Here is an 18110-nt window from a genome sequence, read left to right on the forward strand (position 1 = left end):
ATATATATTTCCCCTCAAAGTAATTATTTCTCGTGAAGCCCAGATCTATTCTAGAAAAAAGGGAAAATTGAAAATTATACCAAATAAAATATATATTTTATTTAATAAAGTAAATTTATTTATTTATTTACACCATTTAAATAATAAGATATTTGTTATATCATGTCTGTAAAAAAGCACTTTTCACATGGGGTTTGGGTGGGAGTGATGTATGTTTGGTGAGAGATTATATTTCATACTAATTTTATGAAGAGCTTCTTTTCTTGGGAAATTCTTAATTTTTAATTTTTTATATAATATTCTGTATTTTTTAAATAAGAAAATACATTATTAGACCATAAAAAAAAGGGCTTACATTGCTAGTATTTGCTTGCCTTCACTCATTCCTCTAATTTTTTTTTTCCCTTATTAGACAATTTCTTCAAGTTTTGGCAACCTAATTTTACTTGTTATTCACTCAAAATAATAAAAAAATAATTAACTATGAGTAGAATAATAATATTTATATATATATTTATAAATATATACCCCACTTTTATTGTACTTTAAAAAAAATAGAAAAAAGAAAAGGAAAAATCAACTGGCCACTTTCTAATTTTTCATTTTAATATATAATTTTTTATTTATCAGATTCCAACCAAACACAAATACCAATATTTAATATAGTAAAATAATTAATCATTACAAAAAAATAATAATATTTTTCATTAAAGCCCCATTTATTGAATAATTACCTTTCCCCTCATTATTTTATTAAAAAGGTTAGGAAGCAAATTAGCTAGCTCAACAATATATATCTTTAATAATATAAAAAAATTTCTTTATTATAAATCTCATACCATTTTCCCTTTTTTTATTTTTAAGAAAAAAAATTTACAGAGAGCTCAAAATCATAATCTTTTTTTCATTTTTGTTTTTCCTTCTCAAATCCCAACTCCAAAAATAAAATTTTCAAAAAAAAATTTAGAAACCCGTCTATAATTTTTCTGTAAAAAAAAAGAATTTTTTAAGTTCAAAACCCTATATTAGTACAAAAAAAACTCAATTATTTTCCTGGTTTTGAACTTGGAAATTTGTACTTTTTTTTGGGTAAAAATTTGATCTTGGTTTTAGTTGTTTGAGCTAAAAATCCAAATGTGTTTTTGATAAAAAACCATTTTTGTATTTTGTAATTTTTTTTTTGTTGCAGAGGTGTAAGTTGTTAGCTATGGAGTCGAGGGAAATTGTAACTACAAATACTGCAACTGGTGGAGTTAAGGTGGTAGGATCCGATGCTCCATCGGATTATCATATAGCTCCAAGGTCCGAAAACCCGACCCAAAATCCAACTCCCGGATCCGCTCCACCGTCCCAGCCTCAACCACAGCCAGCAGCTCAACCCGTCCCACCACCGGTTTCGGTGGTGGGGATGCCGTTGAAGAAAAAAAGAGGAAGGCCAAGAAAATATGGACCGGACGGTTCAGTCACTATGGCACTCTCTCCAAAACCCATATCAACGGCAGCTCCACCTCCGGTTATAGACTTCTCAGCCGCGAAAAGAGGAAAAGTGAAGTCTCCGACGCCGGTTTCAAAAGCTAAGTTCGAGGTGGAAAATATAGGTAAGAAAAAAACACTTTAGCCATTTTTATAGATAACACTTTAGCCATTTTTATAGATACCCTTTTTTGTTCCGAGTGATTTGGTACTTAAAAAAGTTGGGTTTCTTTGATGTTTTTATGGTGGATATTGTTGTTTCTAGTGTTGGGTTTTTTATGTATTGTGAAGTGGGACCTTAGAGTTGTTTTACTAGTTGCCCCTACTTGAAAGATCTCTTGATAATTGTGTATATGTGTGTATATGGATAGTGTTTTTTGAAGGATAGTGAGATGCTTTTATGGGTTTGGTTTGGTATGTATAATATGTGAGAATGGTGGAATCTTCATTGTTATGAGTGTCCTTTGCCACTTGGCATCCTTTTTACCAAGTGATGGTGAACAGACTTGGTTCTGCTAATTGTTGCCTGGTCTTTACTACCTGCTTTTATGCTCTCTGGGTCACTCAGCTTGTATTAATGTTCTTAGATGTTTGGTGGTATTTTGTGACTATATGTCAATTGTATGAGCTTTTAGAACTAGCAAATGATTCAAATCCTAGTTACTTAAATTTCCCAGTATGTTCCAAGTTCGAACCTTGGAGTCATCATTGATGAGAGTACTTCACCTAAATACCGCAATCTTTGTTGGATTTGAGCTAGGCAATGACCTTATAGGCCTCCATGCTTCTTGTTAGTTTGTTTGGAATCTTGGTTACAATGTGCTTATCTCTGGGGAAACTTGCTATTTATGCATTTTAATGACGTATTATCTCTGGGGAAACTTGCCATTTTGCACTCATTATGTCCTACATCGTTTTATCCGGTGGCTGATTTTGTAAGACTTTGTCTATTTGCAGGGGAATGGGTTGCATGCTCTGTTGGGGCTAATTTTACGCCGCATATCATCACGGTTAATGCCGGTGAGGTATGTTGTAAACACAACTGTTATCTTTGAAGTTATGTGTCGAGGTTGCGTGATACTTTTATTTGGCATGGATGCTAAAACTTCATAATTTGATTGCTGGATAAAAATATGATTTGCGTATGTTGATGGTTTTCTTTTTGATTGTTTTAGGATGTCACAATGAAGATTATTTCGTTTTCTCAACAAGGGCCTCGAGCTATATGCATTCTTTCTGCCAACGGGGTGATCTCGAGTGTCACTCTTCGTCAACCTGATTCTTCCGGGGGTACATTGACATATGAGGTATGCTTTATGTCTAGGATTAGTTATGTTGAAAACTATTGCATGAACATGAAGCATAAGCAATTTGTTGGAGTTATGTCATGCACATCCCTTATCTATGTAAATTTCTTGCAGGGTCGTTTCGAGATACTGTCCTTATCGGGTTCTTTCATGCCAAATGACACTGGTGGAACAAGAAGCCGATCCGGTGGAATGAGTGTTTCATTAGCAAGTCCAGATGGGCGTGTTGTAGGCGGTGGAGTTGCCGGTCTCCTAGTAGCTGCTGGCCCAGTGCAGGTTCGATTTCACCATTTTTCTCCAGTTTTTTGGCTTTTCTCAACTTAAACCGAACATCTAAGTCCCTCACATTTGTCTGTTTCAAACCAGGTCGTAGTAGGCAGTTTCCTCGCAGGGAACCAACACGAACAGAACCCCAAGAAACAGAAATTTGAACCCGTATCTGCTGCTACAGTGATGGCCGCTATTCCCATTTCTAGTGCTACTGCTGACCCAAAATCAAACATCTCCACATCCTTCCGCGGCAACAACGATACTTGGCCTTCCATGCCATCAGATACAACGAATAAGCCTGCTGACATTAACGTATCGTTGCCCGGAATCTAATCTAAAATTCCCTTACGTTCGATACTGACAGCACCGGTAATCCAAAGTACACAATTGATGAAATATCATTCCCAGTCCCCACACATCTGATGTTGTTTTATTTATGTGTAAGCTCATCGATAATTCTCACAGGTACCACCAGCATGTTCATTTTCATTTTGGGTTTTTTTTTTACCCTATTTATTTTCAAACAATAGTTTTTAGTTAGTGAGCTGATTAGAGATAGGGGTTTCCTCCATTGTTGTGTCATGTAGAATATTTTTAAATGTAATGTTTTTTCAAAAGAATTGGCTTTTTCTTGGAATTGGTGAGCAATTTTTGCAGTTAAGAACAGGAAACAAATCATAAATTGAGGCTCATATTTAATCAATGAATAAATTCACATTAAAAAAATCATCATCAATAGCATTTAATAGTATCAATAATTTAGATAAAAAAATTTCAATCTCAAATTTAAGCATTAGACTAAGAAATAAAATAAAAAAAATAAAAAAGAAATCAGATGCTAAAAACCCTAATCGAGCAATCAAGATCCAATAGTTTTCGATGTCAACTGAAAGCTATAAAATATAAAACAATCAACAAGGAATGATTAGTTGCCATGGAAAATGACTTAATGGTTTTTTTGGTAGGTTAGGCTTAATATATCAAATATTTTACTTGTCAAATTCAAACCAAATTATTTTATATCTCAGGAGAATGAAATTAATTAATATTGACCAAAATCTGCTTGAGTTTTGAATTTTATCTAATCTTATTCATATTTGTAAATAGATAATTCAAGTCTATTTAATTTGTCTCATGAATTTCTTAACTAGACTCATTTTGGTACTTGGCAACTCGATCCATTTTGATCCTTGATTCTGAATTCTGTTGAAATTAGATGATGTGACTAATGTTCTTGGAACATGAATGGATTGGTGAACCTGACTAATTGGATTGAAACTCGACCGATATATTGGTCCAAATAAAGGGGTTGAAACATGAACCAATTGAATTGAAAATTGCTTGAAACTAGGGAAAATTGGAAATTAAAAAAAAAAGTTGTCGAATAGGTTGATTAGGTTTAATATTTTTTTATGATTTTAATTATTTATTTATTTATTGTTGGCCTAGTAGTTGAATCGATCAAACCGATTGAATTTGGAACCAATAGTTTGACTAGTTCAATCAATGGTCCAATTACTAGAACATTATATATGACACTTTAAGATTGTGCCATATCATTATAATATCAACATGCCACGTTATCAAACTTTGATATTGTTCAAGTTCAAGGACCAAAAAAAAAGTAAAGGTACCAAAGTGGCCTAGTTGCAACGTTAGGAGCCAAAAATTAATATTATTTCAAAAAAATATCATACTAAAAACTTAAAAATAGACCAAATTAAAACAAAATTCAAACTTTATATATTCAATTCTAAACTTAACACATATTTTAAATACACTTAATTTTTTTTCACCAACCCATTTTTTGACCTTCATATGTCCAAATCCTTGGATAAATCTTCCAACATAGCCTACTTATAATCTTAATGCTGTCGTTGAATGTTGACTTGTTGATCACTTTTGATGTAATATATTTATATACAGCTAGTACGCGTAAAGCTAGGGTTTGACTTATAATTTAGTTTTGTACAAAGACATAGTACTTGGAAACTTGGACAGCAATCAATTGCAAATCTTGGTCTTAGATTCTTCTATATCCGCATCACATTCTTCAAAAAAAAGAACTAAACTCACAAGAAACCGAATCTAGATGGTCTGTCAGATTAGTTTAAGATTAAAAGTTACAGTTAACCATGTTTCATGTTGTACTTTTTTTTTACCTGTCTTAACAGACAACATAAACAAAACTTGCCGAGTAACTTCCTTAATATCATATCTTACGCTTCAAAGTCTTCATAACTTGAGAAAATAAATTAATAAACAAACCCCCATTACTTGTTCTGGGAAATCACCTTTTTTTTTTCTTTTAAATTTCTATAAATTGTATCCCTCGTAACAAAAGGGATAACCAACAATGAATACAGACACAGACAAATATATGTTCTGTTACTAGACACTTTGAATGAAGCTCTTTTGTTCCTGTTTGATTCTCTTCGTAGTTTCCCTTTTGTTGTTGAGATCTTTGTCTACCCGCAATCTCGAGTTCTTGCATAATCCGGTTTCTTTGTTCGTGTTGTTTAACGCCATGCTTATATCTGTAACTTTTGCGAGTCATAAACAATCTACTAATGAAGTTGATGGAGAATTCACGTATTTGGGCTCGTCATGTGAAGTGGGGGCTTCCTTTGATGATACTCAACAATGTGGAGATATGGTTGATGTATGCAGAGATGATACCGGTTGTTCCGATGGCTATTATGAAGATGATGATAGTGACAGTGATGACAATGATGACCACGATGACGGTTGGTTTGCTGAAGGAGAATACAGTGATGATTTGCAGCGAAGAATCGAAGACTTCATAGCTAAGGTCAATAATGGATGGAGGGAAGAATTGTTAAATGAAAAAGATGATTCAATAACTGAATGGTCTGAGTCGAGTTAATTCGAATGAAATTCAAAACTACTATTTGTTTGAATTAGTATAAACGACTTATATTTGATGTACTGACAAAAACTGGATGCTGAAAATACATATTCATCTAAAATCAACTGAAAATTCTCACAATCTTACAACTTCGAAATTTATGGTTATATCAGTTGCAACTTACAACAGAAGAAGCTGAAACAAAGACAGCAAATGTAAACAGCCGATGCACGTTCCAATCAAGAAAGATGCCGGGGTCAGGTTAATCATCTTCATATTCTAATGCAGAGAAGATAATCCTAAACAAATACATATACAAGTTCCTATGTTAGCAAGCACATGTTTAGAGGGAACAATTTTGTGTACTTGTAATAACAAAAAACTTACCAGAATAAGGAGATAAATAGGAGAATGACCAGGTAGGCGAGTTTATAGTAGCGTCGGTTCTTCTCCCTATTAAGCGAGTTAAATATCTCTGTGACATCGACCAGGTGTTGTTTCGACATGTAACTGATTACAACAGAAAGTTCGGGAAAACAACCGTGAGCACGTACAATTAGAACAGCCCTCAGAAAATCATAAACCTTACCAGCACAATAGCGCATGCAGTAAGTTAATTTAACCTAATGCACGAAGAGGGAGGATCGAAATACCAGCAAAGTGAAGGAATATAACAAAAGTTCCATTGCTACCTATATCAATTGATGCATGTCTCTGTGCACAAATCTTTTGATTATTCACGGTATCAAACAAGTTCTTCGAACTAAATCGATCAACCAGACAGGGGCTTAACCGTCAACTGAAGCTAACGAAAACTATTATTCGAATTAGAAGAAGAGAGAAAAAAGAACTTACACTTTGACATTGTAGTATAAATATGGAGTGCATAACAGTGACATGAACCAATGTCCTGTTACTAGATAGAATAAGCATAAAAATCCTTGCACGAAGAATTCTGGCAAGACGACTTTGTTTATCCGAGATGAAGAGTCATACGGATTGATGTAATCGAACTCTAAATCAGCCAAGCATGTGAGCTGCAGCAAAATTCATCAAAGCTTTTAAGTTTCATACTAAGTTGTTATATATATACACAGAACAATCAACCAATGAACATAGTTTAAACCGGACATTTTGCTGCATGACTAAAAAAATAGATAAATTAGTTCATCTGTGTTAGATCAAAAAGCAAGTTGGTCATTTCTGTTAAAATTTTTAGCTAAAAAGACCTCTCCAATCCCTCTAAAAAAAATTGAAACAATTTAATCCCTGTCAATTTCAAAAGTGACCAACTAAAGATAATTAATTATGGCATTAATGTGTTCCATCAATTGTACAAAATTTTGATTGATATAATAACAAATTTAACCTTCAATGTTATATATTTTGTCATTTTAGCCTTAATTCTAAAAATCCACCTCAACATTTAAACAATATTGCCGGATAAATTTGTTAAATTGGCACCAAATTGATAGAATGTGTAAACTTTGAGGGCTAAATTGTTATACTAATCAAAATCATGTACAATTGATGAAAAATATTAACATCATGATTAATTGTCTTTAGTTGCTTACTGTCAAAATTGATAGGAATTAAATTGCTTTGATTTCTTTGAGAGGGATTAGAAAGGTCTTTTTACCAAAATTTTATCCATTTATACTATTAAAAACTGAGGATGGAACAACCCGACACTAACACGTGGCATGCCACATATACCTCATGTTGAGGTATAAAGATTAATTTTTAATAGTAAAAATAGATGACTAATTTGCTATTTGATCGATTGTACTTATTTTTTGAGTTGAAAGGGCCAAAATCCAATTTAACTCCTAGTTTAGGGGCCTCTATGCTATTAAGCCACAAAAGAAAGCCCCAAATTGGTTCTACAGATTTAACTTCAAACCCTAGATTCTTCTCAAATAAATTCACAAAAATATAAGCTTTTTTACAACAAAGTTCAGTACACCCAGACAAATACATCCCAAAAATACCATCTTTTGATCTTTTCTCTTTATTTCTGAACAGAAAGCACTAAACTTTGCGTTTATTTAAGTGATTTTGATGCAAATAAACAAAGAAATCAACTAAATAACAATTACCCACGAAGCTAATACCAAAGCATAATGTAAAATTCAAACAAAAAAGAAGCAAACCCAGGAAAGAAAGAAAGAAAAAAAGGACAAAGATTGTAGGGTTTATAAAGGAAATTGACCTGATAAATGAGGAGAACAATAATGGCAATGATGATGAAGAAAGAAATAAGCCATATGAAGATATCTAACATGGCTCTCTTTTTCCCTTATTTCTGTCCTTGAAGATGAAGCTTAAACAGGATTTGAGTATGGTGGGTGATCAACAGGCAAGGGTTTGTTTGCTTAACTTGCCATTGACATTATTAGGAAGAAACAGAGAGGAAAGGTGTCTTGGTGGCTTTGCTTGTCTCAGAAACGATTGAAAGATTCGAAACCAATAGTAGTCAAAGGAAAGTTAAGTGTCTGTTTTAAAGACTTAAAAGGTTGACAGTAGAACAGTGAAACTTTCTGGTGTTTGTGCCGCCATGGATATAGTTGTTGCCCACCAACAATGCCATTCCTTGAAAAAAAAAATGGTTATTATAACCTGGAAACATGCAAGATTCGACATTAAAATAATATAAAATTATTTTATAATGCAATGAATGATAATGGTATTCATATTTGTTTCTTTCTCTGATCATCAAAGCTTTGGTTGAAATTCATCATCTTTGCTTGGGCTGTTTCATTGAATTTTTTTTTCACTGCTTTTCTCGTGATTGAGTTAAGTTTGAGAATTTTTTGGATTTTTGGATTTTATTATGGATATTATTTGATAAGATTTTTAAGCGTTTGACATAAATATTTTTTCAGCTAAATAGAAATAATTAACAAATTAAAATGTAAAATATGTATTTTTACATTATAAAAATTTAAAATAAAATAAAAATAAAATTCAGTTGGATACGAGTAACTACAAAATTTTAATTTGCAAATAAAAAACCATCCAAGCACTACAATTTTAAATAGATTCTTTGGTTTTTTTTTTTAACCCTAATGGTTACAAATTAGACTATGAAGTGTGAATTGGGATTAATCTGTAAATTTAGATAATAAATTGGGTGAGTGGGTTGATTTTTGGATAAGTTAATTTAGGAAAATTATTTTATGGATATTTTTTAATTATTTTTTGATATTTCGATAATTTTTTATGTTCTTGACATATAATTTTGTTAATTTTTTTTATCCTGAACACTGAACCCTAAATATTAAACTTGAATCTTGAACTCCAAACCTTGGTTCGGGTTTAGATTTCATGATTTTATATTCGAGGTTCTAGATTTAAGGTTTATGATTTAATATTTACAGTAAAAAAAATTACCGAAAGTACGTGTAAATAACATGAAACATTGTTGATGTGTTATTAAATAATTAGAAAAGGACCATGAATAATATGATGAGAAGGGTCCATAAAATAATTTCTTCTTAACTTGGATTTTAAATTTTGAAGAGTTTAACTTTTGATTAATCGAAATCTAACATAATCTATGGACTCCAATTCTATTCAATTTAAGTTTAAATATAATTAATTAATATTAAAATTAAAATTATTTTTAATTCGAATGAGTTAAGAGTGAATTTCAATCAAGTACCTTTCAAGTTGATGTTGAAGGTGAATGACAAATTAACCTTTCACTCAAATCAGATTAGGTTAGATCAATAGACCAAACCTATACAAAGTAGATAGGTACCTTGATTCAAAATCTATATGTTGGGCTAAAAAATCAAGCTTTTTGGGTCTAATTTTTTTCATAGCCCTAAAATTGGGTTTATTGGACTGAACAATGAGACAAGAAAAAGAAAATGAAAACTTTAGTATATAAAATTTGGTATAATTGTCCAATCTTGTTAACTTTAAGTGAGGTCCAGATGTAAGTAATAAAACCACAAGGATTTCACCAAAAAATAAAAAAATAAAAAGGGGTGGGTCCAAATAAAATCATGTGGTTGATCAAAGCCAGCTGGTTCATAATTTTGCAAAAACAAGTTTCAGCTTTCAATGGGGGTTTTTGGGTCCCTATCTAATCCCCCACCTTTTATAAAGAGAGGGGAAGAGGGGGGAAATTGCTAATGACTTTTCTCATCATTTCCCAAACTTTATGCCCTTCTTTTTCATAGATCATTGTGTGGGGTGAAAAAAATTTGTTCATCCATAATTTCCACGTGGCATAAATCACAAGGTTAATCATGGACCCTTAGGTGAACAATGGGGTCACTGATAAAAAATTAAAAAAAGAACAACCAAGTTTTGTTTCAATTTGGTCCACTTTGTTGATTTTGTGATATGGATGAAAAGCTTTCATTGTAATTTGGTGAACCCCCAAATGAATGAGACTTTGAGGAATGTGTTTTAATTTAATTAATTTTGGAAGTGGGTTCTTTTTGGTGAAAGTAACTGCTAAGTCATTCTATTATAGGGACTGGATCGAATTAGTCCCTATATTATTAAATGTATTAATTTAATTCTTATACTATTAAAATGACATAAAAATTACTTTTTTATCATTTGAAGAACCATAAAAAGCTTTTAAAATAGTAAATTTGTTAATAATAAATGACATTTTTTTAAACAATAAATATTAACTCCATTAAAATTTGGACTTATTTAATGTTTTTTAATAGTACAGGGACTAAATTAATTCATTTAATAATAGAGGAATTAATTTCAACATATTTATTATTTAATTATTAAATGTAATGTTTCATAAATAGCTCAATTGTGTTTTTTTTTTCAAAATTGATTACTACACATAAATTAGATGAAAAAATATATGCTTTCATGAAGTAATGATTTCATAAAATATTTATTATAGGCTACAATGTTTACTTCTTCATTTTCAACAAGGGCTAAAATGAAAACAAAAGCAAATAATATCTTCTTTATTTAATTCCTTTTAAATGAAATTTAAGGTTTGGAATTTTCATAATTCAATAATGACTCAAACATCAGAAGGAAGAAAAAAAAATGGAAAAAGAATTTTTTTTTTATAATTGACATCCCTAGAATGCAAAACTTTGAAGGGAAAAAACATAAACATTGGACTTAATTGAATTTTTCTAATTTATACTAAAATCAATTTGAAAATTGAAAGCAATTGACATTTTCAAAATAAGATAGCAATTATACATATTATTTTCCATGATTATTTTAGTACTTTAATTTGCACAAAAATTTATATAGGTAATTATTTTATACACTGTCAATGAATTTTTTTTAAAAAATCACAAACAAATTTAGGATGTTATTGTGTGTGTGTTTTTTTTGTCTTTTTATTTTAATTTTATAAGGAAACACGACAACACCCTAAATAGGGGTGAAGTCAAAAATTTTATAATAAGAAAATTTGAATTGGGAAATTTTGAGAAACAAAAAAAGAAATTTTACTATTTAACTAATTGTCGAAACCATCTTTTTTATTTAAAAAAATTAGGTTTAGTGAAAATATGGGGGATCGACTTTTGAAAAATAAAACATGGAGTCGCCACCGATCTTTTTGTTCGGGTGTGATCGGATCACCTAAGAATTTGGTTATTTTAATAAAACATTTTTGGTTTATTAAAACAACGATTCTGGTCTATGAAAATATGAAAAAACGGGCTCGGGAGTCGGTTACATATGAGGAAGGATTAGCACCCTCATTACGCCCAAAATTGGTACCAAATTGATTAAATATTGTCCTTATGTCTAAAATTAAAAATGTTTTTGAAATGTGGTTCTTATTAATAACGTTTGAAAAACCCGAGTTGGTTGCCAAAAATCTTCTTGTTTCGGCGTCCGAAAGTTTATAATTTGAAAATTACAAAAGGATGCCCAACTATTTGGTCCAACGGAAAACCAAAACTCAGCACAGTAGGGCACGATTCCTTGAATTTCCAAACATTAACCATTGCCTCACCTTAGAAAATACGAGTGAAATTCCGAAGAGATATTCGATTATTTTGAACAAACTGGAGATTGCAACCCAGCACGATAAGGCACTATTCCCCGAATTGCCAAACATCGAACATTTCTTTCGTTTTTAAGAGTTTTTAGAAAATGTGAGTGAAATTCTGAAGGGATCTTCAATTGTTTTGAACCAATGAAAAAAGCGCGACCGAGCACGATAGGGCACGATTCTCAAATCGCCAAACATTGAACATCACCTTCGTTTTAAAGTGTTTTCTTAAAAACATGAGTAAAAACCTAAAGGAATATTCGAATGTTTTGACCAAACGAGAAGTCACAACCCAACACGATAGGGCATGATTCCCGAATTGTCAAACACAAAGTATTGCCTTCGTTTTAAAGGATTTTTAGAAGACACGAGTGAAATTTTGAAGGGATATTCGATTATTTTGAGCAAACGCGAAATTGCAACCCAACACATTAGGGCACGATTCCGCGAATTGCCAAATATCGAATCTCGTCTTCGTTTTAAAGAATTTTAAAAAATTGTGAAACTAGCTTAAAACGTATTAATGTATTTTTTGAAATGAGACGAAGTTAATCATAAAGATTTGAATTTTATAAAAACCACATTTCAAAAACAAGGTGGAAAACGATGGTATGAGGTAATAGGCACATATGGGATACCATACTTGATGAATGAGAATATTAATCAACTAGCGGAATAAGTGATTAAATATAATTAACCTAGAAATTACATCCTAATTTCAATCATGTATGAAGAGTAATTAACACATTAATAAGATGAATATCATGCAAGGTATATATATATGCTATAAAATAAAACAACCAACGAAGCATATGCAAAACAAAATGGAATTTAAGAGTCGAAATAGTATAAAACGATATCAAATCAAAGACGATTTAATGAATCCACAATTTATGCTACATACGAATTAATGAATTGGTGCATTTTAAAATTTATTTGTAAAAAAAGAAATTAGGGATATACATTTAATCATTTAAAATACATATTATAAAATGAATGTTTAACTCGAAAGTCATACCAAAACGTTGAATAATATTGATTTTAAAAATGAGGATTTATATAATAAAAATCTAAAACATGTGTAAAATATATTAAAAATAATAATAATAATAATGCATATAATCTTTTTAAAAAAAACATAATGGATCTACAAATTACATGTATATATATATAACTTTTAAAAACAATTATTCATAAAAACATAGAAATACATGCATGATTAAATCAATTTTACGACGAATTATATAATAGTTTTAAAAACCTACCTATGTATATATATAAAGAAAGCTATGTGTATAGAGTACATAAATTTAATAACGTATATGTATATATATCAAACATGGGTATCAATAAAAATATATAATGACGATTTAAAAAATATGTTATGTAAGATTATGCAATAAAAGGGTGGGAATAAATTTAAGAAATTGTATATGTAAAATAATATAGGATTAATAAAATGAACCTTGTTATAGAGTACATATATACACATATAGAAGAGCACTTTAAACTATACACATATAGAAGAGCACTTTAAACAGACAAATTTAAAAAGAAAATAAATAAATAGATATATATAGTTACATATGGGTATATATATGCATGCATATAATAATTTAAAAAGTATTTCGTAGGATTATATAATAAGATACAAGAATAAATTTAAGGAATCATATGTAAAAAAAAGGCTGATAATAGCATATATATATATATATATATATATGAGATGAAACCAACTTTAATACAAACTACATATGTATATACATATATAAGTATATAATAATGTATATAAAAATATTTACATGAAATATACAAAACATATTAAAATAACCAATGTATGAATGTATGAATAGATTAATTAAGATGAAATTAAAACAAGAAAAAGACTGATTTACAAATAAAATAGTCCAGGAGGACCAATGTGCGAAGCGTGCTAGCATATAGGGACTAGAACTGAGAATAGCCCCAGCTCTAAAACGCAGCGCAGAGACATGGACCAATGCGAATTCGTGTGCAAACTATGGGGAAAAAATTAGAAAAAAGGGAAGTACACATGCAGGCTAATTTGAATAGGGTGCGAATGGGGAGGGACTGATATGGAAAATAATCCCTCACCGCAAAAACACGCGGGTCATCTGGGCAGCAAACCGGATCGGGTCGGGCGCATAGGCTTGTGCGACGCCGTTTTGGGGCCACGGTAGTAAGCCTCAAACGACGTCGTCCCCCACAGGTATAAAAACCCCCTTTCATGCCAGATTTCCAAAGCTCCCAAACCTTAGCCCCTTTTCATCAGCCACACCTCTATTTTCTCCCTCAAAAAGCACCAGCCCGCCGCAAGGTGCGGAGACCGACGCCCAAGCTTTGAAGTATGGCCCATTTTAGCCACAGACCCCCTCCTATCTCCGATTGCAACGAAGTGATAGGGGATCGACGGCCTAGAAGCGAGGTAAGTCCTCTCTTTTTCCTTTTTCTTTTATTTAGATGTAAAGAACGAAAAAGAAAATAAAAAAGGAGTAGATCGAGAGAGAAAAAAACGTAATAAACTCGAGATTCAAAGCAGAAAATCACCTTACTCTGTTTTTTTTTGCTTTTTATTGCTTCTGTATGTGTGTAACCCTACAACTGATGAAATCCCCTGGCTTTATAGCCGAATGGGGTAAAAATAAAAATAAAAATAAAAAAATACAATGTTCTTCGTTGTTTTGTTTGTTTTGCTGTGCGTTTGTCTCTTTTCTGCAGGTACAGGGTGCGTGGCGCTCGGGTACGGGGCTGTGCTGGCGTGTGTACGGGAGCCATGCTGACGTACGGGGACTTGGCGTGGTTGCTGGAGGTGTTGTACAGCGCCTAGAGGTTGCAGGGGCTGCTGCGGCGCAAGTAGAAAGCTACTAGGGTTTATCGGTTTAGACATTGGGCTTATTAGGCCTATTTTGGGTCAAGTATAGGTTTAGGTAATGGGTCTGTAACTTGGGTCTTGGGTTTAATATCGGGCCTATGTAATTGGACTTTAAGCATTTAATGGACTATTATAATTTTATTTATTTTTATTTTTGGTTTGTTTTTGTTTTTTTTTTATATGGGTCGGGCAAATTTGGCCTACTACACTAAGCATAACAATGTAAACTTAATGATCTAACAGACAATATCACTAAGGGTGGGTTTGGATGGGCGATGGAATGTAGTACGGTGCGTTTAGCTTACTTTACACTAATAGCAAGTAACACTAACAGCAAATAATAACGTACCATCCATCTAAATCCACCCTAAATAATGAAGGACAAGACCACTACTAGAGTATAAAATAATTATTTATTTACACAAACGTATTAATTATCTTGAGATGTGTTAAACTATTGTGCGATAGCATATCCTTCAAGATTCAATTTAAAATCTAATATAAAACAATCTTATATAAACATCACCTTAAAGATGATTCTTTAAAGATGTGGGATTATGAAAATCTTTGAATTCAAATCCTAATTGATGTCAAAAGAATAAAGAAAAAAAATTAACAGTAGAAGTACCACAAAACCTCTTGTATTACACCCTAAATTAAATTTTAGCTCTTTTATTAAAAAAAAAGATAAATTGGCTCATGTATGTTAGAAGAGTGAGCAAAACAACCATTCTATTAAAATTTGGTGTTTATATATAAGGTATAATAATAAATTTAGCCACCAATATTTACACATTTATTCAATTTGACCCCTACTATATTATTGGAAGTAAATTAGAAAATTTTAAAACTAATAAGGCTAAAGGATGGAAAAAGCCTTAGTAGCAAATTAAAATAAAAAATCAATTAAGCCCTTTTAAAGTTTAAAAAATTATTAAAAAATCATAAAAACTATAAACAAAAGTTATTAAAAAAAGTTATAAACATTTTAAAATTATAAATATTTTATTAAAAAATAACAATACTTACCTATTAAAATCTAATGGTTATAATTTCTTTTTTGAAAAAAACTGACATCTACTCTTTTAATGGGTCGGTATTGTTATTTTTTAATTAAAAAAATTATAATTATTTTTTTTATTTTTAAAAGAGCTTAATTGATTTTTTTTAATTTATATCTAATGCCTTTTTTACCCTTTAGCCTTATTAGTTTCAAAATTTTCTAATTTACTTCCAATAAAAGAGTAGGTGTCAAATTGAATAAATGTGTAAAGATAGAGGGCTAAATTCCTTATATATAAATAAAAAAACAAACATTTAACGATACAATTTAACGGAAATGCTGTTTGCTCACTTATCCAGCGTACATGAACTCATTTATCTATTTTTTCAATAAAAAAGCTAAAATACAATCTAGAGAATTTTGGTACTTTTACCCACAATAAAACATGCTAAAGTAAATATTTATTATTTTAATTATTAAATGTAATGTTTTATAATTTTTTTTTCTTCAAAATTGATTACTAGGCATCATTTAGATGAAAGCACTGTATGTTGACATGAAGTAATGATTTCATAAAATATTTATTATAGACTAAGATGTTTACTTCTTCATTTTCAACAAGGGCTAAAAAGAAAAAAAAATTGTATTTAATTCCTTTTTGATAAAATATAAGGTTTTGAAATTAAATTTATAATATGGAACATGATGCTAATTTTTCATAATTCAATAACGAGTCAAACATTAAATGGAAGTAAAAAGAAAAAAAAATCTTTTTTATGAGTGACATCCCTACAATGCAAAATTTGGAGGGGGTGAAACATAAAACTTTGGACTTATTTGAATCCGACCAAATTATACTAAAACCCATTTGAAAGCAATTGATGAGGAAAGCTTTGACATTTTGCAAAATTTGGAGGGGGAAAAACATAAAACTTTGGACTTATTTGAATTTTGCTATTTTACACTAAAACACATTTAAAAGCATTTGGCGAGGAAAGTTTTGACATTTTCAAAATAAGATAGCAATTATACCCATTTTCCCATAAAAAAAAACATATATATTATACCCATACCCATACCCAACTCAAACACATGACACCACAAGAATCTGTTTAAGAAATACTCATGAATGGCCCTTCATCTCATTCTAGTGGCAACCACTCGCATGCTTCACCAGAAGATCACTCGTCCTTAACTACTTGTTAATAGCGGACCCCCTATCAAACCACCTACTGTTAACGAGTACAAGCTCGTTAAAACAAGACCAATTAAGCAAAAGGAATGTCAGAGTCGTCCTACACTTGCCAACAACTAGCATATAAAGACCTCGCCACTTGGCCAACCACACATTTGCTATACATCAAGATTGTTGGTGTTGTGATGTAATTGGATAGGAGACTCCCTACCTATAAATACCTCAAAGTGCAATGAATGAGAGATCTGACTCCCTTTTAGCAACCCTAGTAGCATATCTAGCTCACAATTTTATCCTTGTTTACTCTAGCTTTTCGCTTGCCACAAGTGATTTGATTTTCTTATCTCTATTACCATCTTTGTTCTGTCTTACCCTTGCTAATATCCAATATCAACAATATATATATATAGGATAATTATTTTATAAACAATTAGTGAAATTTAAAAAAAAAATCACATCCTAAATATGGGTAGTCGAAAATTTTATAGTGAGGGATCAAAATTGAATTATAAATTTCTGAGGGGTCAAAATAAAAATTTTACTAAACATAACGTTGTAAACTTTAAGTGTCTAAAAAGACAATACCACCCCTTATTACATTAATTATTCATATATATACTTGTAAAGCAAAAATTTGCACATTTAAAACCCAAAAAATGGCTCCATATAAAAAGCTAAATGAAATGACAAAGGCTACATCAAGACCTATATGTATGTAGTTCAAAGTTGAAATTGATGCCAAAAGGAAAAAGAAAATAGACACAATAATCATGATTATTTTTAAAATTATTCAGGCCAAACCTAATGATAATCTGTGCTTCAAACACTGTATTCTGCATTTGTTGAACATTAATGTAGTAGTGGGGTTTGGTAGTAGCTAAGAACATCAAGTATGAATGTGTAAGAACACTGCTAAGTTTGAGTTGATGGGTAAATATTGCCATCATTAATTAATTTTCCTTTTTATGTAGATGGATTCGATCAACAATGTGTTGTTTTTTCTTTTGACTTTTTGTCCAATAAATAGATGAGTTGCTAATTGTTTTTATGTTGGGGTTAAAATAAAAATAAGAAACTTTGAAAGGGTTAAAGT

At 31.0% G+C, this 18110-nt stretch overlaps 3 protein-coding genes across 4 annotated transcripts; 2 read left to right on the top strand and 1 right to left on the bottom strand.

Annotated features, from left to right (window-relative positions):
- The first annotated feature begins 756 nt into the window (after positions 1-756).
- On the top strand, positions 757-3687 carry LOC107963659 (AT-hook motif nuclear-localized protein 1). The gene is made up of 5 exons (XM_016900090.2): positions 757-1598; positions 2431-2498; positions 2649-2780; positions 2895-3056; positions 3147-3687. The coding sequence occupies exons 1-5, from the start codon at positions 1208-1210 to the stop codon at positions 3381-3383; spliced, it is 990 nt and encodes a 329-aa protein (XP_016755579.1). The 5' UTR covers positions 757-1207; the 3' UTR covers positions 3384-3687.
- Positions 3688-5284: 1597 nt separating this feature from the next.
- LOC107963660 (protein cornichon homolog 4) lies at positions 5285-8725 on the bottom strand. 2 transcript variants are annotated; one of them, XR_001701995.2, is made up of 5 exons: positions 8132-8725; positions 6775-6956; positions 6307-6429; positions 6104-6218; positions 5285-5857 (listed from the first exon to the last, which is right to left on the bottom strand). XR_001701995.2 is itself a non-coding variant. In XM_016900091.2 (4 exons), the coding sequence occupies exons 1-4, from the start codon at positions 8201-8203 to the stop codon at positions 6182-6184; spliced, it is 414 nt and encodes a 137-aa protein (XP_016755580.1). In that variant the 5' UTR covers positions 8204-8725; the 3' UTR covers positions 5944-6181. The 2 variants fall into 2 exon arrangements, 1 of the variants encoding a protein (XP_016755580.1); XM_016900091.2 differs by lacking the exon at positions 5285-5857 and having other exon boundaries at positions 5944-6218.
- On the top strand, positions 5455-5937 carry LOC107887485 (uncharacterized). Its single transcript, XM_016811744.1, has one exon. It carries the CDS (start codon positions 5455-5457, stop codon positions 5935-5937), a length of 483 nt encoding a protein of 160 aa, XP_016667233.1.
- Positions 8726-18110: the final 9385 nt, after the last annotated feature.

The sequence above is a fragment of the Gossypium hirsutum genome, chromosome A03, assembly GCF_007990345.1.
Source record: "Gossypium hirsutum isolate 1008001.06 chromosome A03, Gossypium_hirsutum_v2.1, whole genome shotgun sequence".
In the NCBI taxonomy this organism is placed as follows: Eukaryota; Viridiplantae; Streptophyta; class Magnoliopsida; order Malvales; family Malvaceae; genus Gossypium; species Gossypium hirsutum.

Bases quoted from the DNA above. Each gene is read 5' to 3' on its own strand.
- LOC107963659 (XM_016900090.2), top strand. From the start codon at position 1,208: ATGGAGTCGAGGGAAATTGTAACTACAAATACTGCAACTGGTGGAGTT. The intron at 2,499-2,648 runs GTATGTTGTAAA...TGATTGTTTTAG, and splicing joins TCACGGTTAATGCCGGTGAG to GATGTCACAATGAAGATTAT. The intron at 3,057-3,146 runs GTTCGATTTCAC...GTTTCAAACCAG, and splicing joins TAGCTGCTGGCCCAGTGCAG to GTCGTAGTAGGCAGTTTCCT.
- LOC107887485 (XM_016811744.1), top strand. From the start codon at position 5,455: ATGAAGCTCTTTTGTTCCTGTTTGATTCTCTTCGTAGTTTCCCTTTTG.
- LOC107963660 (XM_016900091.2), bottom strand. From the start codon at position 8,203: ATGTTAGATATCTTCATATGGCTTATTTCTTTCTTCATCATCATTGCC. The intron at 6,430-6,774 runs GTAAGTTCTTTT...TGTTGTAATCAG, and splicing joins TTATACTACAATGTCAAAGT to TTACATGTCGAAACAACACC. The intron at 6,219-6,306 runs GTAAGTTTTTTG...GTATTTGTTTAG, and splicing joins CTATTTATCTCCTTATTCTG to GATTATCTTCTCTGCATTAG.